The sequence below is a fragment of the Gastrolobium bilobum genome, unplaced genomic scaffold (genome assembly GCF_033153095.1).
Source record: "Gastrolobium bilobum isolate Gb01-03AN ecotype WA unplaced genomic scaffold, APGP_CSIRO_Gbil_v1 utg6455, whole genome shotgun sequence".
Taxonomy (NCBI): domain Eukaryota; kingdom Viridiplantae; phylum Streptophyta; class Magnoliopsida; order Fabales; family Fabaceae; genus Gastrolobium; species Gastrolobium bilobum.
In genome coordinates this window covers 260606-279443 of record NW_026898105.1, presented here as the reverse complement: position 1 = coordinate 279443, position 18838 = coordinate 260606, and the positions used below count along the sequence as shown (strand labels likewise).

General features: G+C 32.0%; 1 protein-coding gene across 1 annotated transcript; it reads left to right on the top strand.

Moving 5' to 3' along the window:
* The first annotated feature begins 2572 nt into the window (after positions 1–2572).
* Positions 2573–4163, top strand: LOC133312915 (xyloglucan O-acetyltransferase 1-like). The gene is made up of 2 exons (XM_061514197.1): positions 2573–2792; positions 2935–4163. The coding sequence occupies exons 1-2, from the start codon at positions 2588–2590 to the stop codon at positions 4038–4040; spliced, it is 1311 nt and encodes a 436-aa protein (XP_061370181.1). The 5' UTR covers positions 2573–2587; the 3' UTR covers positions 4041–4163.
* The last annotated feature ends 14675 nt before the right edge of the window (positions 4164–18838 follow it).

The following is an 18838-nucleotide window of genomic DNA, read 5'->3' as shown; positions in this document are numbered from 1 at the left end:
AGGAATTTGAATTTTAGAAGAAAAAAAATTTATAGAAAGACTTTATTATTCTTACGTTTCCACAATTAAAAGAAGATTAATCTCAGGTGCAGTTTAAATTTTTCAAACCTTTAAGAACATATTGTGTTCTCAATAATTAAAAAAGAAAAAAAAAGAATCAAACGCAGACCACATTTCCAAATATTTTTTTATTGTAATAGTTAACAAAGAAGAATAAAGTGATTCCATGCTTAAAATACTCTATGTTTGTACAAAAAATATATATTAAATTAGTCTTTTATAAATTAGTACGTGACTGAATTAATTTTTTAAATTTATGAAATTAATCCATCAAAAATACAAAAATGTTACCAAATTCATTGTTTTAACACTTATTTAATAGAAAAAATAAGTAAAAAATTATGATATTTTTATATTTTTAATAGGCTAATTTGATTAAGTAATTTAAAAAATAAGAATAGTACATTAATACATGAAAGATGAATTAAAAGTTTATAAAAATATATTAATAATAAACTTATATGTATATATGTGTGTGGACAGTATCATTTGATATTGGAGTAAAAAAAATTGACATCTGATTTCTTGAATCTAATTGTTATAATTTATTAAAGGGTTCACTTTTTCTGTAGTTACTGCAAAGTTATCTGCAGTAAGCTCAATACGACGTCATTTTGGGTGAAAATTATGGTATTTTTGTAATTTTAATTTATTTCAGGAGTATTATAGTCTTTATAATCATAATTTTTAATCATTCAATACCAAAACAATATCATTTTTGAAGTAAATGCAGATAATTTATTTACAGTAGCTGCAAAAATATTTTTTGTTTGTTAAATTATATTTATTAATTAATTAATAATTCTTAATAAATTGTAATGACAGAAATTAATTATTAAGATTTAATATCAAAATTTCATCTTTATCCAAGAAAAAGGATTTTGAGATATGAAAGGAATTATAAAAATATTTGTGTGTTAAAGTGAAAAAAAAATATTTTTAAATAAAATAAAAGGTTTTATATATGTCATGTTGTAAGACATTTTTAATGTCGTGTTACTCTAATACATATGATGTAGGTTTCACTCAAAAAAAAAGAAAAGAAAAAAGAAAAGAAAATAGAGTCATCTTTTTTTGTGAAAATAACATGACTCTAAAAGTGTCCTCTAACATGACATATATAAAACCCTAAAATAAAATACCGAGTTCGCGAAAAAATTTCCTTAAAACAGGGAACCATGCCCCTGCGTGGGCCTCTTCATGTCGTGACAAATATCTTCTGCCAAATGCAGAATCCACGCGTCTATATTTATAATCACTTATAAACCATCTACGCAGAAACATTAACCCGGGTAATTTGCATTTTCACTCTCGTACAGAGAATAAACCACTTTTACAAAAGTTATAAAGGGCAAAAAAAAAAAAAAAAAGCAAGTGGAGGCCAACCCAACCAACCTTAAAGAATAAAAAAGATAAAAAAAATAACTGAGACTCGGAAAAAAAAAAAAAAAAAACTAAAGAGTAATAATATATACAGAATGATATTTCTACAGTTACTACAGATAAGTTATCTGTATTTTCTTTCAAAATAATGTCATTTGGGATTAAAAGATTATAATTATAAAGACTATAATAATCTTGAAATAAATTAAAATTTTAAAAATACCATGATTTTCGTTTCAAGACGACGTCGTATTAAATTTACCGCAGATAATTTATCTGCAGTAAGCAGAAAAAAGAAACCCTAATATATAAATGAATTATAACAAATAATATTTTTTTTTTAACATTTATTCACTTACAATTTATCTACATTCACATCTAGAAAACCTTATCTTATCCCTTGTCATTCTTTGCAAAAAATCATGAATGAGGACAATAATTGAATCCCAATGTTTCATGACTAAAAATCCAAAACCGAAATTGTGAAATTCAGCAAAAATTAGTAAGATCATGGGAGATCCAACGATGCCTTATTTATTTTTTTAACTGAATAAATAAGACAATAAACCAGGTCGCTCCTCTTTATGAAGTTCACAATCCAACAACCTATTAGAAATTTTTATAATAATTATGAGTTTCAATCAATTGTAATTTTTTTTATTTTAATAAAAATGGGCTAAGTTATGATCCATATAAGAATAGACTTAATTAATTAGTGATCTTTTTAATTTGGACTTAGATATCTTAATTAGTGTGCATAACAATTTAGGCTTGACACATAGGCCTATGATAAGAAAGAGACTAGGGTTAATAAGTTTGGTTAGCTTTCCTCTGCATTCATTCAGTGTTAAAAAACCGTCACTTCACAATTTTGGTGTGAATTGCATAAGAATATCCTGATCTTCAACCTTTGCAAGAATACCAAAAACAAGCACTACAACCGAGATATTAAAAATCGTGTCTTCAACACAAGTAAGTATAAACTTTTTTAACGTTCTAATTTCGTATAATCTCATCTTAAAAATTCTTACTCAACAAACAATACAAAAACATAAAACTGTTTTTCTTCCGTCTACAGCCGACAACACCACAAAACAGAGACATTTAGAGCTGAAGAAAGAATGGGAGGAGGAAGGCTTTGAAAATGGGCAGCACAAAGGCATTCAACGACATATCCCTCTCCCTTAATCTTACTAAGAGAATTCTTCCCTGGACTCTCTATACACTTCTTCCCATAACTCTGCTTTGTATATGCTTCTACCATCTCACCCTTACCCCATCTCCACCAACACAACTACCACATTCCACCCCCTTCACCACCTACCACTCTTCTTCTTCTTCTTCTGCAGGTATATGCATGCATAATTTCATCTTGTTAAAACTACAGAATTACTAGTGGATTTTGTCTTAAACTCTTAATTACCAACTTGGGTTTAAGGACTTGTTGGTTAACTAGACTCAATTTTTTTCTTATTTGATTTTTTCTTGCAGAAAAGGACGAATCTTATGAGAACCACCCATGTGATTACTCTAATGGTGAATGGGTTCGTGACATTAGAGGTCCTTTATACAATGTTACCACATGTGGTACGATCAAAGAAAGTGAGAAATGTATCCCCAATGGAAGGCCTGACTCAGGTTATCTATACTGGAGATGGAAACCAAGTGAGTGTAATCTTCCAAGGTTTGAACCTCATTCTTTTCTCCAACTCATTAAGAACAGGCATGTAGCTTTTGTTGGTGACTCTTTGGCCAGGAACCAATTAGAGTCCCTTATTTGCTTGTTAACCACTGTTTCAACCCCTGACCTTGTCTACCTAAATGCCAATGATAATAAATTCCGTCGGTGGCACTTCCCTTCTCACAATGCAAATTTCTCTTTGTATTGGTCCCCATTTCTTGTGCAAGGTATTGAAAGATCAGATGAAGGGCAATATTATAATACAATGTATTTGGATCATGCTAATGAGAGGTGGGCTAGGGATATGGATCAAATGGACTTGATTGTGGTGTCATTTGGGCATTGGTTTTTGCTTCCTTCAGTTTACTATGAGGGTGGTTCAGTTTTAGGTAGCCTAAATTGTCATGATCTTAATCATACTCAGATTGATTTTTATGTTCCATTGAGAAAGGCTTTAAGGACTACCCTTAATAGCATAATTGAGAGGAAGGTAGCTAAAGGAAATGGAATTGATGTAATTGTGAAAACATTTTCACCTGCTCATTTCGAAGGTGATTGGGATAAGGCTGGTACTTGTTCAAAGACTGAGCCTTATAGAGAAAGGGAGAAGCAACTTGGTGGAATGGATGCTGCCATAAGACAGATTGAGATAGAAGAAGTGGAAAATGCTAAGGCAAAAGCCAATGAATTTAAGGGGTTTAGATTTGAGGCACTGGATGTGACCAAATTGGCCTTATTGAGACCAGACGGCCATCCTGGTCCTTACATGAATCCTTTTCCATTTGCTAATGGGGTTCCTGAGCGTGTGCAGAATGATTGTGTTCATTGGTGCTTACCAGGGCCTATAGACACATGGAATGAGATTTTTTTGGAGATGATCAAGAAGTGGGAGGAACAGCCAAGGAGAGAAGAGTGAGGTATTCCTACTGTATATTGTTAGTTTATTACACTTTAATCTTTCCACCATGCAGATGATGCATATTGCATTAGAAAAGAGCTATTTTTTTTATTTTTGTGATAAAGAGAAAGTTTAATTGAGGAATGATTGAGTATGCTTAGTTTGCTCACTAGCTCACGTTCTCTTCTTCTTCTTCCATAATGGAAAATAAGGGTAGGTTATATTTATAAATTTATAAACTATATTATATATTATTGAGAAGACATTCCTATCCAAGTTTATTCCTGAGAATACATAATTGAATTTGTAAGAGTTTGTAAATAAAAAATAATTGTATATATAACATTTTCGAAAAAATAATATATGTAGACACATCATACATCATAACTAGGAATATGCAAGGCAGAGTAGATGTAGGTGTAAGCATTTTATTATTCTCTTTTTACAATTAGAGTGGCTGGCAATACCTAACCGTAACTGCATGTCCATAACAAGTTATTTGACAAACACAGTACAATATATGAACTGAAATGGAATTGACTCCCTCAAAAAATGCATGCCAAGCAGTCACCAAAAAAGTTTTTGTAAACAGGGTTGAATCTAGATGTAAGATGAAGGGTAATTTAAACTCTAAAACCCTTTATTAGGTTTTGGGAGAAACAAAAGAGACCATATTTCATTTTTGATCTCAGAAAGTTAGGGTTTAAAAAGGTTAATGAATTTTTTTTAAAAGAATTTATGTTAAAAATATTAATTTCTGTTAGAAAATGATATTTTAAAAGTGAATTTAGAAGAATTGATTGTATGGATATTAAAGTAGAATCACTTTTAAGGGATAGATTATTTTTTTTATACCTATCTTACATATCACTTCAGGATAATTGTCATGGAGGGTGTGATCTCTCAATGAAAACACCAAATTAATAAGCCTGCAATTGAAAAAACTAGAAAAGAAAAAAAGAAAAAAACAATCCTCTCTGCGAGGGCAAGTCCTCCTTGCACCAACAAATGGTTCTGAAAATTATCTAATTCATTCATAACGTGAAACAATGTCTTATACCCCCTTACCAATGACCAAAATGTCATTGTTCACTATTTTTTTTACCTAAATACCACGCGAAAAGTGTTATTTCCCAATATACCACGCGGGTAAGTTCGTCACAGTGCCCAGCGAACTTGGTTTGCTGATGTGGCACGTTTCTGGTAGACAATAAGTTCGTTACTCCCAGTAGCGAACTACATTGCAATAAATGCCGACACATTGGAGAAGTTCGCTGCCATATGCAGCGAACTAGATGTGCCACGTGTCTGACATGCACCAAGTTCGCTGAAGGTTCAAGCGAACTAGGTGCCACGTGGCCAAGGTTGTCAAACTCGAGATTTTACGTAAAATCGTGAGGGGATAGTAAAATCGTAAATCGTAAAATCGTCACGAATCGTAAGTTTTTACTTTTAAAAATATATAATAAATATAATAATATCCAACTAACATTATAAATAAAAAGACACAAACTCATAACAAAAAATTTAGAGACTAAGTGCTTAGAGTACAAAGTTCATCAAATTCTCAAAGTTAGCATCGTCGTCGTCATCTCCCACGGCAACTTGTACTTGTTCTTCAACCATTTCTTCTACTTCCAAGTTTACAACCATGTTTTCTCCACTTTGGATTCCCACCATGTTTTCTTCAATTTGAGTTTCTAAATCCAAGTTTTCCTCTTGTTTTCCTCTTGGGCCAAATCGATTTTTTGTCCAAATTTTTTTTTTTGCCATCACTGCCCATGAATCGCTAACTCGTCCCAAATCGTACGAGTTTGCGATTTTGCACAGCAAAATCGCGATTTTAACGAGTTTACTCAGAATTTCGATTTTACTACCGATTTAACTCGCCAAACAAAGTAAACTCGTAAAATCGTACGATTTTACGAGTTAACTCGCGATTTTGATAACCATGCACGTGGCACAATATCGTTGCCCGATTAGAATTAATGTACCGATCACAATAAAAAATAGAAAACGAATGAAAATGGCTATTCAATTAATGCACCAATCACCAATCACCAATCACAATTAATGTATCAATCACCAATCACAATTAGCGTACTAATGAGATTAATTTTTGATTGTATCAATCACAATTAATGTACCAATCACCAATCACAATTATCATACCAATGGGATTAACTTTTGATTGTACTACCAATCACAATTAATGTACTAATCACCAATCACTTCGGAGGGCCATAACTTTTGATTCAGATATCCAAATAATATATTTTTTATTTTATTTCATATAACTTTTCGTGATCTACTCAATGACACCTCATTTGGCATATTTTATCTCTCACAAACATCGTTCGAATTTGTAACAATGATATCACAAACAATTAATGTATCAATCACCAATCAAAATTAATGTACCAATCAAAATTAATTATGATTGGTACATTAATTATGATCAAAATTAATTGTGATTGATGATTGGTACATTAATTGAGATTCTGCGAAAATGTGTCACGTGTCACGAAATCATTGGCTACCAAGTTCGCTACCAGCCGTAGCGAACTTGGACTTGTGGCAGTCAGCTTTTCCTGCGAAAGTGTATCACGTGTCAACAAATTATTGGTTACCAAGTTCGCTATCAATGGTAGCGAACTTCAACGTGTGGCAGTCTGATAAATTTTACTGTTCACATGGCAATTTGGTATATTAATACAAAAAACGTGACACACTGGTCATTATTCCCACCTATAAGAACCACAACAGAAAATACAAAATAACAAATTCTTTAATTTCCCATCACTTGTCTAACAATATCCTAATTATCCATTTGTATTTGGGGTATTATCACTTACATTTTATAGAATAATGAAATAAGATATTAAGTTTATTTTTTTTATCTACTTTGTTTATTTCTCTTAACATCGTTATTCTACAATCTCAATCAATTTTTTTATTTTCTCTCTCTTTAAATTGTTAATTGCGATTACAATTTAGCAATTCGGAAAAAAAAAAAACATAAAAAATAAATAAATATAATATCCTATTCTCAAAATAATATATGCCTGTCCGGAAGAATCAGGATAATGAAGGGTGGTTGAGCTCTGGATTCAAATTGCTAGTCAATCAGTCCCTTGCGGAAATTTCTTGAATGTAGTGGCTGTATATAAGTGGGTACTTTATTTTTCTTAATGAAGAATTTTTTATTTATTTAAACCTTTGTTTTTATTTTATTTTTTCCTTCAAGTCCAAAAAACTTTTTTCATTTGACAAAGATGTAGTTACAACGAGGGTACCAAAGGTTTTCGCCTTGCTTACAAGTTGCAAGGTAGTAAATTGGTAAAGCCGATGTTAATAGTTATTTGAATCAAATGGGTGTTTTAGGCTTTCTTTGAGAGTTTGGTGGGGAAGAAAAGAAAAGGGATTCAATGGGAAGGAAATTGAAGGGTCTTTCCTTCCCTTATTTGGGAGTTAAAAAAATGGTAAAGAAAAAATTGGAGGATTAATGAGATTTTTTTTACAATTTTACCATTTTTTAAAAGTTAATATAATATAACAAATAAAATTAAATTTAAAACTTCTAAAAAAATTATTTATGTATTTTTCACACTAATAAAAAATATCATATTTTCAACGAAATTTTTACGTGTCAAATGACAAAAATTCCGTTAAAAAAATATTTTTCCGACGAAATACTTTTCGTCGAAAGGCGACATAATTTTTATTCGATGAAATTTTTTACAAAAGTTTTGACGAAAATGATTTCTTAAATATTTTCGATAGAAAAAAAATTCAATCAAAAGTTTTGACGGAATATTTTTCGTCCAAAATTTTCAATAAAAATGTGTATCGGTGAAAATTTTGACAAAATTTTTTGCGAAAATTTAGTTTTCGTAAAGAATTTATTACAAAAATATTTTTGGTCACCAATTTTTACGAAAATATTTTTCATAAAAAATGTTGACCAAAATATTTTTCGACAAAATTTTTGACGGAATTGTTTTCTGCTGATAATTCTCAATGAAAATGTGTTTCGTCAAAAAAATTTATGGAAATATATTTCTTTGAAAAGTTTAACAAAAATATTTCCGTTGAAAGTTTCGACGGAATTTAGATTCTATCAAGATTTTTGACCGAATTGTTTTTTAAAAAAAAATTATGTCAGTGATTATGACCAAATCTTGTTCTGTCTCTAATTTCGTCTTTAGTTTTGACAAAAATATTTTTTTGTCTCTATTTTCGACGTAATATGATTTTCGTCAAAAATTCATCTCTATTTTCGACGAAATATTTTTCGTCGATAAATTCTGCCGGTATTTGAGGCTTTTGTAATAAAGTCACATTTAAAAATGACTCATATTTATGTAGTTTTCACATTTTAATGCTAAGAGTCTATAAGTAATTTTTAATATTTTTTCCTTTAAAACCTCCCAAATTAGAAGAACTTTAATTATAAGGGTGAGAAGGATTTTAAAAGATTTTGTAAAAATCTCCAATTCTCTTCCCCCATTTTTTTTTTAAACTCACGAATAAAGAAAATGATTAATAAAATTCTTCCATCACTTTCCTTTCCTTCCTAAAATTAACTTTCAAACAAAATCTTAATGTCTAACTCAACTATACATGGCTGTGGTTCCTTCAATCGTAGGGGTGATGAGTAGAAGAAACTTTAAATTTGTGTTGGGCTTGGCCCTTGGATTTGGATCTCCCTAATCATTACTTTTGCTTCAACCATGTGGACTAATTTTTGGTTTTTTGTTTTATTTGATTTTTGGGGCGACCCAAAAACACTATAGGAGAGTCTGCACTCAAAGCAAATTTTTAATTAAAAAATTGCATTTAGCCGAAAACTTAATAATATGTGATTTATCACCCGAAAAAAGAGGATTCGATGATCAATAATAAAAGGTGTTACACGCAGATTGACATGTGATACTATACAAAAATCCGTGTTTAAATTGATATACAAAAAAAATTATGTAATGTTGAAAAAATATGACCTACAAAAAATTTGTATTGTGTCTGTGTCAACACGAATTCGATTCGTATTTCTTTAAAAAAAATTATTATTTTTTGTGAATTTGACCATTTTTTTTATCAACTACCGTTTCACTTATAATTTTCGTATTATTTGTGTTAAGTCGTGTCAACCTGCAAAATTAATATGTCGTGTTTATGTCGAAGGTTTTGACACAAATAAAAATTCAAGTCGTATTTGTATTAATATATTCATATCATGTCAAATTTTTATTGTGTTAACACGAATTGCAATACCCCCACACAAAAAAAAAACCTTTTCTTCTTGCTTTTATATGATCAAATGCCTTTAGTTTAAGTAGCGTGATCGAGGTTGTTTTAAGTTTACTTTAACCTAGATTTCCACTCCATTCTATCCCCCTAAAATAAGTGATTGATAATGACTTACAACTGCATTCTTTCTCAACAAGTGTGCAAGTTAAAATTAATTTTTTCATCTCTAAATATTTGCTTTATATTTTTTATAAGATATACCATAATTGATCTACCTTTCTATACAGGGGAAAATATGTCTTTTTTTTTAAAAGAACATATTGCGTATCCTTTTAAATGAAACACAATATTTTATTATAATATTTAGTTAATTAAAATAAATAATAAATTTTGATTGATAAAAACATAATTTATTAGATATTATAGTGAAATACTATAATTTCATTTAAAAAGGAATAAAATCATATCCTTTAAAAGGATAAATATTTTCTTCTTTTATAAATTTGGTTAATAATTAACAGGAAATATTTATTTTAAATTTTTAAATTTAAATAGTAAATTATCTAATATTTTATAATATAATACTATTATATAAAATCATGTTTATGCCGGTAGGCCTAAAGTTACATATCACCTTTACAGTCATTTTTTATTGGCAAAATATTAATTTCTTTTATAATTTTTATTATAACTAATTTACTTCTTCATATGATTAGCCCCCAGTTATTACATTCTTCAAAATAAAATAAAAGAAATTACGGTACTGAAGGCTTTTCCCATTCGAAGGTCAGGATAATCTATCAATTTCAACATAAATTTATAATAAGATTATAAATTGCTTATCAATAAAGGTTTTTTAATTCCAACTAATGTCATGAAATTGTTACAAAATGGAACTCGAACTCAGCAACGTTATAAATGGAAGTTCGATCAAATGAGTTAAGGTAACCCAACTTGCCTCTAATATGCATGTCTATAGTATATACACATGCCCCATATATTTTCAAATTTTAAATCTGAATTTTAAATCATCTAATACAATAGGAATTAATTATTTGAAAATCACTGTCAAATTAAAAAAATTGATATCAAATTTTAATCGTTAAATTTCGTTAATCTGGTTGTTATAATTTATTAGAAATTAATAAATATGTTCCAATAAATTATAATGATTAGATTAATAAAAATTAATTATTAAAATTTGATATTACACTTTTTAATTTGATACCCATATCAAAATCTGCCCTGTGTAATATAATTTTGCTATTATATATACAAACCTTTTACCAATGGATCTCATGTCACGTGTCACCTCTTAAGTTTTATTATTATTATTATTATTATTATTATTATTATTATTAGGGAATAACATCTGTTATTTTAAAGAATATAAACTTATATCATTTTAGATCTAATCGTTGATTTCCGTCCATCAACGGTTATAATTTATTGGATCAAAATTATTAATTAATTAATAATAAATTTGGCCCATTAAATTTGACCCAATAGATTATAACCGTTGATGGACGGAAATCAGCGGTTAGGATTTAAAATAATATAAGTTTATATCCTTTAAAAGAATAGATGTTTTTCCTTATTATTATTATTATTATTATTGACGTTAGCCTCTTTTACTAGTTAAGAGTGCCGGATAAACACCTCTCTTTTTATGCAGCTAACCGATTAGTAAATATTGGCAATGAATTTCTCCTATGAGAGGAAATTTTTTTACCGCTGGTTCTTTTATTTATTTTAATTTAATATGTGAGTCCTATTTTATTTTATTTTTTTATGACATAATTTTGAAACAGAAAATTAAATTCAAAGTTTGAGTTTGAAATATTGTTGTAGAATCTTAACTGAGTTATATTTAGGAAATTTGTTTAATAGCAAATAGGCTCTGAGTTGTTACAATTCTGTATATTCTGATCCTAGGAATTTGTTAGTTTGTTATTATTTCCTTTGTATAAATACACCTCTGAGAGGAACATTAGATATATGAAGAAGTATTTTACCAGTATTGAGTTTTAACATGGTATCACGAGTGTTTTGATCCTTGGTTTTTTTTTTCTCCCATGTCATGGTTTCTTATTTTTTCCTCTAACCCGTATTCAGTTTTTTTTCCTTCATCCTTCCTGACCCGTACCTGTATTCATTTCCCAATATCTTAATCAAATTACCCACCTATATTCCCTGACCCGGATCCCTTTTACCTCTCTCACCGAATCCCTAATTTTTTTTCTTCTCTGAAATGGCTATCATTTTGGCTACTGAGTCTATTGATTCCCTTCCTCCCGTTGCCAATGTTGTGTATGAAGGACTGATAGGTATGTCTCATGCTTTCTTTACACTCTCTCGAAATACTACTTGGATAGTTGATACGGGTGCCTTTGATCACATGGTTTGTACTCCTCATGCCTTAACTCATATTAATCCTACTGCTAAAAAAATGATTTTCACTGCTAATGGAGGGACCTCGGCTATCACTGGTCAAGGTTCTATTGTATTATCTCCTACAATCACCCTTAAATCTGTTTTGGTTGTACCCTCTCTTGAATTTAACCTTATTTCTGTCAGTCGACTAACCTCAGAACTTGATTGCAAGGTTATTTCTTATCCTAATTTTTGTGTCTTTCAGGGAAACCAGAATCAAGAGATCCTTGGTTATGGAATTACACACGGCAAGCTATACCTCTTGGACTCCTCCATCCATGATAAATTCCCTTCCATTTATGCATCTTTTGTCTCGAGTTTGGACTCTTCATCCACTGCTGCTTGGCTTTGGCACAAGAGACTTGGTCATCCCTCCTTTAGTTACCTTAAAAAATTGTTTTCCAAATTTTTTGTTAATTTGAATTATGCTGATTTTCAATGTAAAACTTGCGTTTTGGCCAAGAGCCATCGTATTCCTTTTCATCCAAGTTTCAATAAAAGTTCTGTCCCATTTCAAGTAATACACTCTGATGTATGGGGACCCTCTAAAGTTCCTTTTTTCTCTAAATCTTATTATTATGTCTCCTTTATTGATGAATGCACTTGTATGGTCTGAATTACTTTACTCAAACATAAAAACAAAGTTTTTTCTGCATTTAAAAAATTTCATGCTATGGTATTGAACCAATATTCTTCTGTCATCCACATTTTTTAATCTGATAATGGCTCAGAATACATGAACAATTTATTCTCTGGTTTTTTATCATCCCATGGCATAAAACACCAAACTTCTTGTCTGTATACACCCCAACAAAATGGTCTGGCCGAGAGGCATAAAAGTCAACTTTTGGAAATTGTTAGAGCCTCTCTCTTTGAAATGAATGTTCCCCCTATTATTGGGGGGAGGCTGTGGTTTTCGCTGCTTATCTTTTGAATTGACCTCCTTCCCGTGCTCTTGATTTCAAAGCCCCACAACAAGTCCTTGAATCCCATTTTTCTCTTCCTCATGTCATAAACCTTGAACCCATAATTTTTGGTTGCACCTCCTATGTCCATGTTCCCAAAACCCTTAGGTCTAAACTTGATCCTAATGCAAAAAAATGTGTATTTGTCGGCTACTCTGATTCACAAAAAGGATATAGGTGTTTTGATCCCATTTCTCATAAAATGCATATTTCTTTGGAAATTCACCATATTATTCAAGGGGAGACTCCATTTCTTCTTCAAAGGGGGAGACTGTCCTAGATCAATTTGGAGAAGAAGAAATTTGTCTCCAAGACCAGCTCACGGTTGCTGCTCCTTCTCCTTCATCAAGTGTTGCCTGTACTCCATCTCCTGGCTCCACGAATATTTCTTCACATCCTAAAGCTTCATGTTTGATTCCTACACCTCGGATCTCATCCCCACAGCACCATGAAACACAAATTGAACAGGTTAGTGATATACAAATTGATTTATCCATAACCCCTACATCTCAGAATTCTCCCATTCATATTAGAAGGTCTGTCCGTACCAATAAAGGTATACCAAAATCCTTTTATGAACCAGATCCAAAAGTCAAAGCCAAATACCCAACTAGTAACTATGTATCTACACAAAACCTCTCTGAATCATGTGCTCTAACCATTAATAACATGTCTAGTGTATGTATTTCGAATAGTGTGCAGGAAGTGTTGGATGATCCAAAGTGGAAAGCTGCCATGGAAGTAGAAATGGAAGCACTTCAGAAAAATAACACCTGGGAACTAGTGCAGCCACCAAAAGACAAGAAAACAATTGGATGCAAGTGGGTCTTCAATGTAAAATTAAGAGCTGATGGGAATATTGATAGATTCAAGGAAAGATTACTGGCTAAGGGCTATACCCAGAAGTATGGTGTGGATTACCAAGAGACGTTTGCTCCCGTTGCCAAGTTAAACACAATCCGGATTCTGATTTCCTTGGTTGCAAACAGAGACTGGAAATTAAGGCAATTTGATGTAAAAATGCTTTTTTGAATGGAGAATTGGAAGAGAAAGTTTATATGGATGTGCCACCTGGAGTAAAGCTCTCTTCTTCAAAGGAGAATGCAGTAGGCAAGTTAAAAAAGGCACTATATGGTCTAAAGCAGTCACCAAAGGCCTGGTTTGGGAGATTTTCTCAAGCAATGAAAAAATATGGATATACTCAGAGCAATGCAGATCACACCTTATTCTTCAAGCACAGGGAAGGTAAAATAACTATCCTTATAGTTTATGTAGATGATATGATCTTGACTGGAGATGATGAGGAAGGAATGAAATCTCTTGCACAACACTTAGCCACTGAATTTGATATGAAAGATTTGAGTCAACTGAAGTACTTCTTGGGTATTAAAGTCACAAGATCCGAACAAGGAATAGCATTATCATAGAGGAAATACGTTCTAGACTTGTTATCTGAGACTGGAATGCTAGCTTGCAAACCAGCTGACACGCCAATAGAAGTAAATCACAAGCTTGGTATTTACCCAGATCAGATTGGAACTGATATTAGCAAGTACCAGAGGCTAGTGGGAAAACTTATCTACTTATCTCATACAAGACCAGATATCTGTTATGCAGTAGGAGTAGTGAGAAGGTTTATGCACTCTCCTAGTGAAGAACACATGAAGGCTGCCTTTAGAATTCTGAGATACTTAAAAGGATCACCTGGAAGAGGTCTTCTTTTTTCGAAAAATAAAAAAGAAGGCATAGAAGGATATATACTGATTCTGACTGGGCAGGAGATCAGACTACAAGGCAGTCTACCTCGGGTTATTTAACCTTTATTGATGGGAATCTAGTCACATGGAGGAGCAAAAAGAAAAAGGTAGTTGCCAGATCAAGTGCCGAAGCTGAGTTTAGAGGTATATCATATGGCATTTGTGAACTTCTGTGGATTAAGAATGTCCTTAAAGATTTAAAATTAGGAAATAATTGCCCTATGAATCTTTACTGTGACAATAAGGCTACCATTGAAATTGCACAAAATCCGGTTCAACATGATAGAACCAAGCATATAGAAGTTGACAGGCATTTCATAAAGGAAAAGGTGGATCAAATAATTATTAATATTCTTTACATCAAATCTGAAGATCAACTGGCAGATGGCCTAACCAAAGCAATCTCTGTTAAAGCACATGGAAGTATACTTTGCAAGTTGGACATGTTGGATATACACGCACCAACTTGAGGGGGAGTGTTGAAACAGAAAATTAAATTCAAAGTTTGAGTTTGAAATATTGTTGTAGAATCTTAACTGAGTTATTTTTAGGAAATTTGTTTCATAGCAAATAGGCTCTGAGTTGTTACAATTCTATATATTCTGATCCTAGAAATTTGTTAGTTTGTTATTATTTACTCTGTATAAATATACCTCTGAGAGAAAGATTAGAAATATGAAGAAGTATTTTAGCAGTATTGAGTTTTAACACATAAGACAATACTTCTCCCAAAGATAAGTATAAAACTCATTATATATATATATATATATATATATATATATATATATATATATATATAAACATGTGTTTTTTTTTAAATTTTTAATATTTGAATTTTAAATCATCTAATTCTTATAAACAAGTTCGGTGTTACGTTTCTCTTCAGAGTAATTTTTTCATTAAAAATACTAGTTTCTTTAGGATCCTTTGCAATTTTTGGAGAACTGCATGAAGTCGTAACCATAAAAAAAAAAAATGATTCAATGATAATTTAACAACTTTCAATGGCTAGATTTAGAACTGCATTCCATTGTAGCTTTTTAATTGAAAAAAATAAATAAAATGCATCTTAGGGCATGTTTGGTGCATAGTATAGGATAAGGCCTGATAGTATAAGACCTGATAGTATAAGGCCTAATTGTATAAAACCTGATTGAATTTTAATACTATCCAGCATTTGACACGGTATTGTATAAAATAATATATTATATAAGATAATATCATCTAGTATTTGGTAATGCACTGTATAATATTATATATGATAAAAATAAATATTTTTAATAAAAATATCCTTTAATAAAGAATTTATATAATTCTTCAAAAAATATCATATGATATTATTTTTATAAAAATTTATTGATTAGTGTGTCCAAAATATAAATTAAATTTTATAAAAATAAAAATATTCAATATTTTTGAAATTAATATGTTGAAAAATTAATTTTATTTTAATAGATTAATATTAAAATAATATATTAATTTTTGAGAATTACATTGGTCAACGATGTTAATACATCAATCTCTTATCAGGCCTTATCCCTCACCCTTAGGCCGGATTAAGTTATACATCGTTTTGATGTATTAAGAGATTATGTTGTATAAGCTTATACTATACGATGGTCACACCAAACAACTGAAAATGTCATAACGTATAGTATAAGCTTATACTATCATGCCTTATATGTCACACCAAACAGGCCCTTAGTTCTCTTTCAGAAGCTATACCATAATTAATCCACATTTTTATATATTGATCCATAATTAGCACATTTAATTGCTAATATTTGTCTTTCATCATCTAAATTTTTAATTTGTATATTTATGCACTTATTATTTATTTTAAATTTTAAAACATTTTGATTATTTAACTGATTTTTAAAAATCAATTTGATTCATGAATTAATTTTTTAAAATACAATTAAGTTCATTTCATAGTTTACTTCAATTTCATTATTCTTTTACACACACTTAATTGCGGCACAGATGACAGGTGTGCATGACAACCTTCTCGGAATCAATTCTTTTTTAATTTTTGTTTCCGGGAACAAAAATGGATAAAAAACTTGTTTGGTAAAACCAGTTTATTTTTTTGTTCCCGGGATGAACCGATTTAATTTTTGAGCTGGAGAACAGAAAAAGGAATAATTTTTTTTTTGCTTTTTTGTTCCCTAGCACAAAATGAGAAACACATGTCTTTCTCAATTACTCACCACCACCACCATTATCTCGACACGACCACCATTACCAATGTCGTCGTACCACCAATGCCGTTGTCACCACCATCATGATTCCACCGCCACCATCACCAACACTTCCACCCATCGCCACATCACCACAACCACTACCACGCTACCACCACCACCCCTATTGTTGCAGCCATTGTCGTCACCATCACCACTATGCCACTGCCGCCACCACCACTATGCCACTGCCGCCACCACCACCACCACTACTACCATCACCACCACCACCATCACCGTCGTCGCAGCCACTGCCACCGCCACCACCATGACATTACTACCATCACCACAGCCACTGAAGCCACCACTACTGCCACCGCCACTATTGCTGCAGCCACTGTCGTCACCATCACCACCATACCACCGCCACCGCCACCAACCACCACCACCATCGTCGTAGCCACTGCCATCACCACCACCACCACCGCCACCCCCATCATCGCAGCCACTTTCGTCACCACCACCACCAAGACCACCGCCACCAACTACCACCATCGTCGTCGCAATCATTGCTGTCTCCAGCACCACCATGTCATTACCACCACTGCCGTCGTCGACACCACCATCTTCGCAGCCACTGTCGTCACCACTACCACCATGTCACCTGATAAACCTTTGGTTTACCATGTTTTTAGGCTAAATTGTACAAGAATTATGTAGTAGAATGCATGGAATTCAAGGTTTTAATACATTTAAGTCATGAGCTAGGAAATTGAGCTGACGTTTTGATAATATTTGCATTTTGAAGGTAAAACCACAAGAATTGGTGCTAAAAGTGCTAAAGAAATCATGACGAAGAAGTAGCAGCTCAATACGGATAAAAGGAAACCAAAATATTATAATTCAAGGTCCAGGAAAGCACGCTCAAACGCACAAGAGGACGCTCGGGCGTTTGTAAGCAGGAAAAACAGCCAAACTGGGCACATCAGGACGCTCAAGCGCACACATGCACGCTCAAGCGCCCAAGAATACAACAATTCAGACTCGATGAGCACACTCGAGCGCCCAGTAGCACGCTCGAGCGCTCCAAGGCAGACAGCAACAACAATTTCAACAATTTGGCACGCTCAAGCGCACAACAGCACGCTTGAGCGCCCAAACACGTCCCAGACAGCAAAGATTCACCAAGATTTGCTGAGAATTAAGAAGATTTGTCCAATTATGATATGGAACTAAAACGGGAATATATCAAAGCTGATTCCTGAGAAGATTGAAGGAAGATTATAACAAGATTCAAAGCTCAAATCTCTCAACCAATCCACAAGATATTAATTGCAAAAAGGAAACAATTGGAGAATCAATTACAAATCTAATATGGATACGGCAAGAGATGCAATGAAGGATACAACCTCCAATGGCTATAAATAAAGAGCTTGGGGTCAGAACACAGACACATTTAGAAATTCATTCATCCCCATTCATACTCCAAGGAGGAATCCTGTTGCGGAGCGCTGGAACACTGAGGAACCAAGTCAACATCACACTAATGGAGGCTTGGGGTTCTCTTTTCTTTATTATTATTTTTCAATTCAGTATGCTTGAGTAGTCTTTAAAGTAGTTAAGGGTAGATGGAACCCAATTGAATCGTTATGTTTATGAATTAAATTGTCTCTGAATCCTGTTCTTTTTATAATTGAATACATTATCTGTCTTTAATGCTTTCTATTCTATGAGTTTGTTCCTTATAGAATGATTTTGGGGAATTGTATGACAATAGGGATGTTGGTGCATGAACCCTGACTTGATAATTTATCATAATCCTTGTGATCTAGGAATAGGCATAGGGTAATTATGAAATCTTGTAATTCTTGATCTTAATGCATGTTTTCTTGGGGAATAATCGGAGAATTAGAGTTCTTTCAAAATTACATAGATTTATGGTAACAAGGAATTGAGCCGTAATTAACTTAGATAGAATTGATTAGCAATATATTAAGAAACAGATTCTTGACTATTTAATTCATAACATATTAAGGATATTGGAGGAAGTCAAAACCTTAACTACGCTTGTTTTAAATTCTTAATCAAACATCATCTTCATTCATTCGTTAAATTCTGAATTTTCTTGATTGCATGCTTTTACTTGTTTTATTTTTAAGTTCTTTGAACAAATATTCTTTCAAACCCAACTTTTTATTGTCCAACTAAAACGCGATTAGCGAACTAGTGCT

What these genes read in the sequence shown, in the direction of transcription:
- LOC133312915 (XM_061514197.1), top strand. Translation starts at nt 2,588, where the DNA reads ATGGGCAGCACAAAGGCATTCAACGACATATCCCTCTCCCTTAATCTT. An exon ending in TTCTTCTTCTTCTTCTGCAG is followed by an intron (nt 2,793 to 2,934) that starts GTATATGCATGC and finishes TTTTTCTTGCAG; the next exon opens with AAAAGGACGAATCTTATGAG.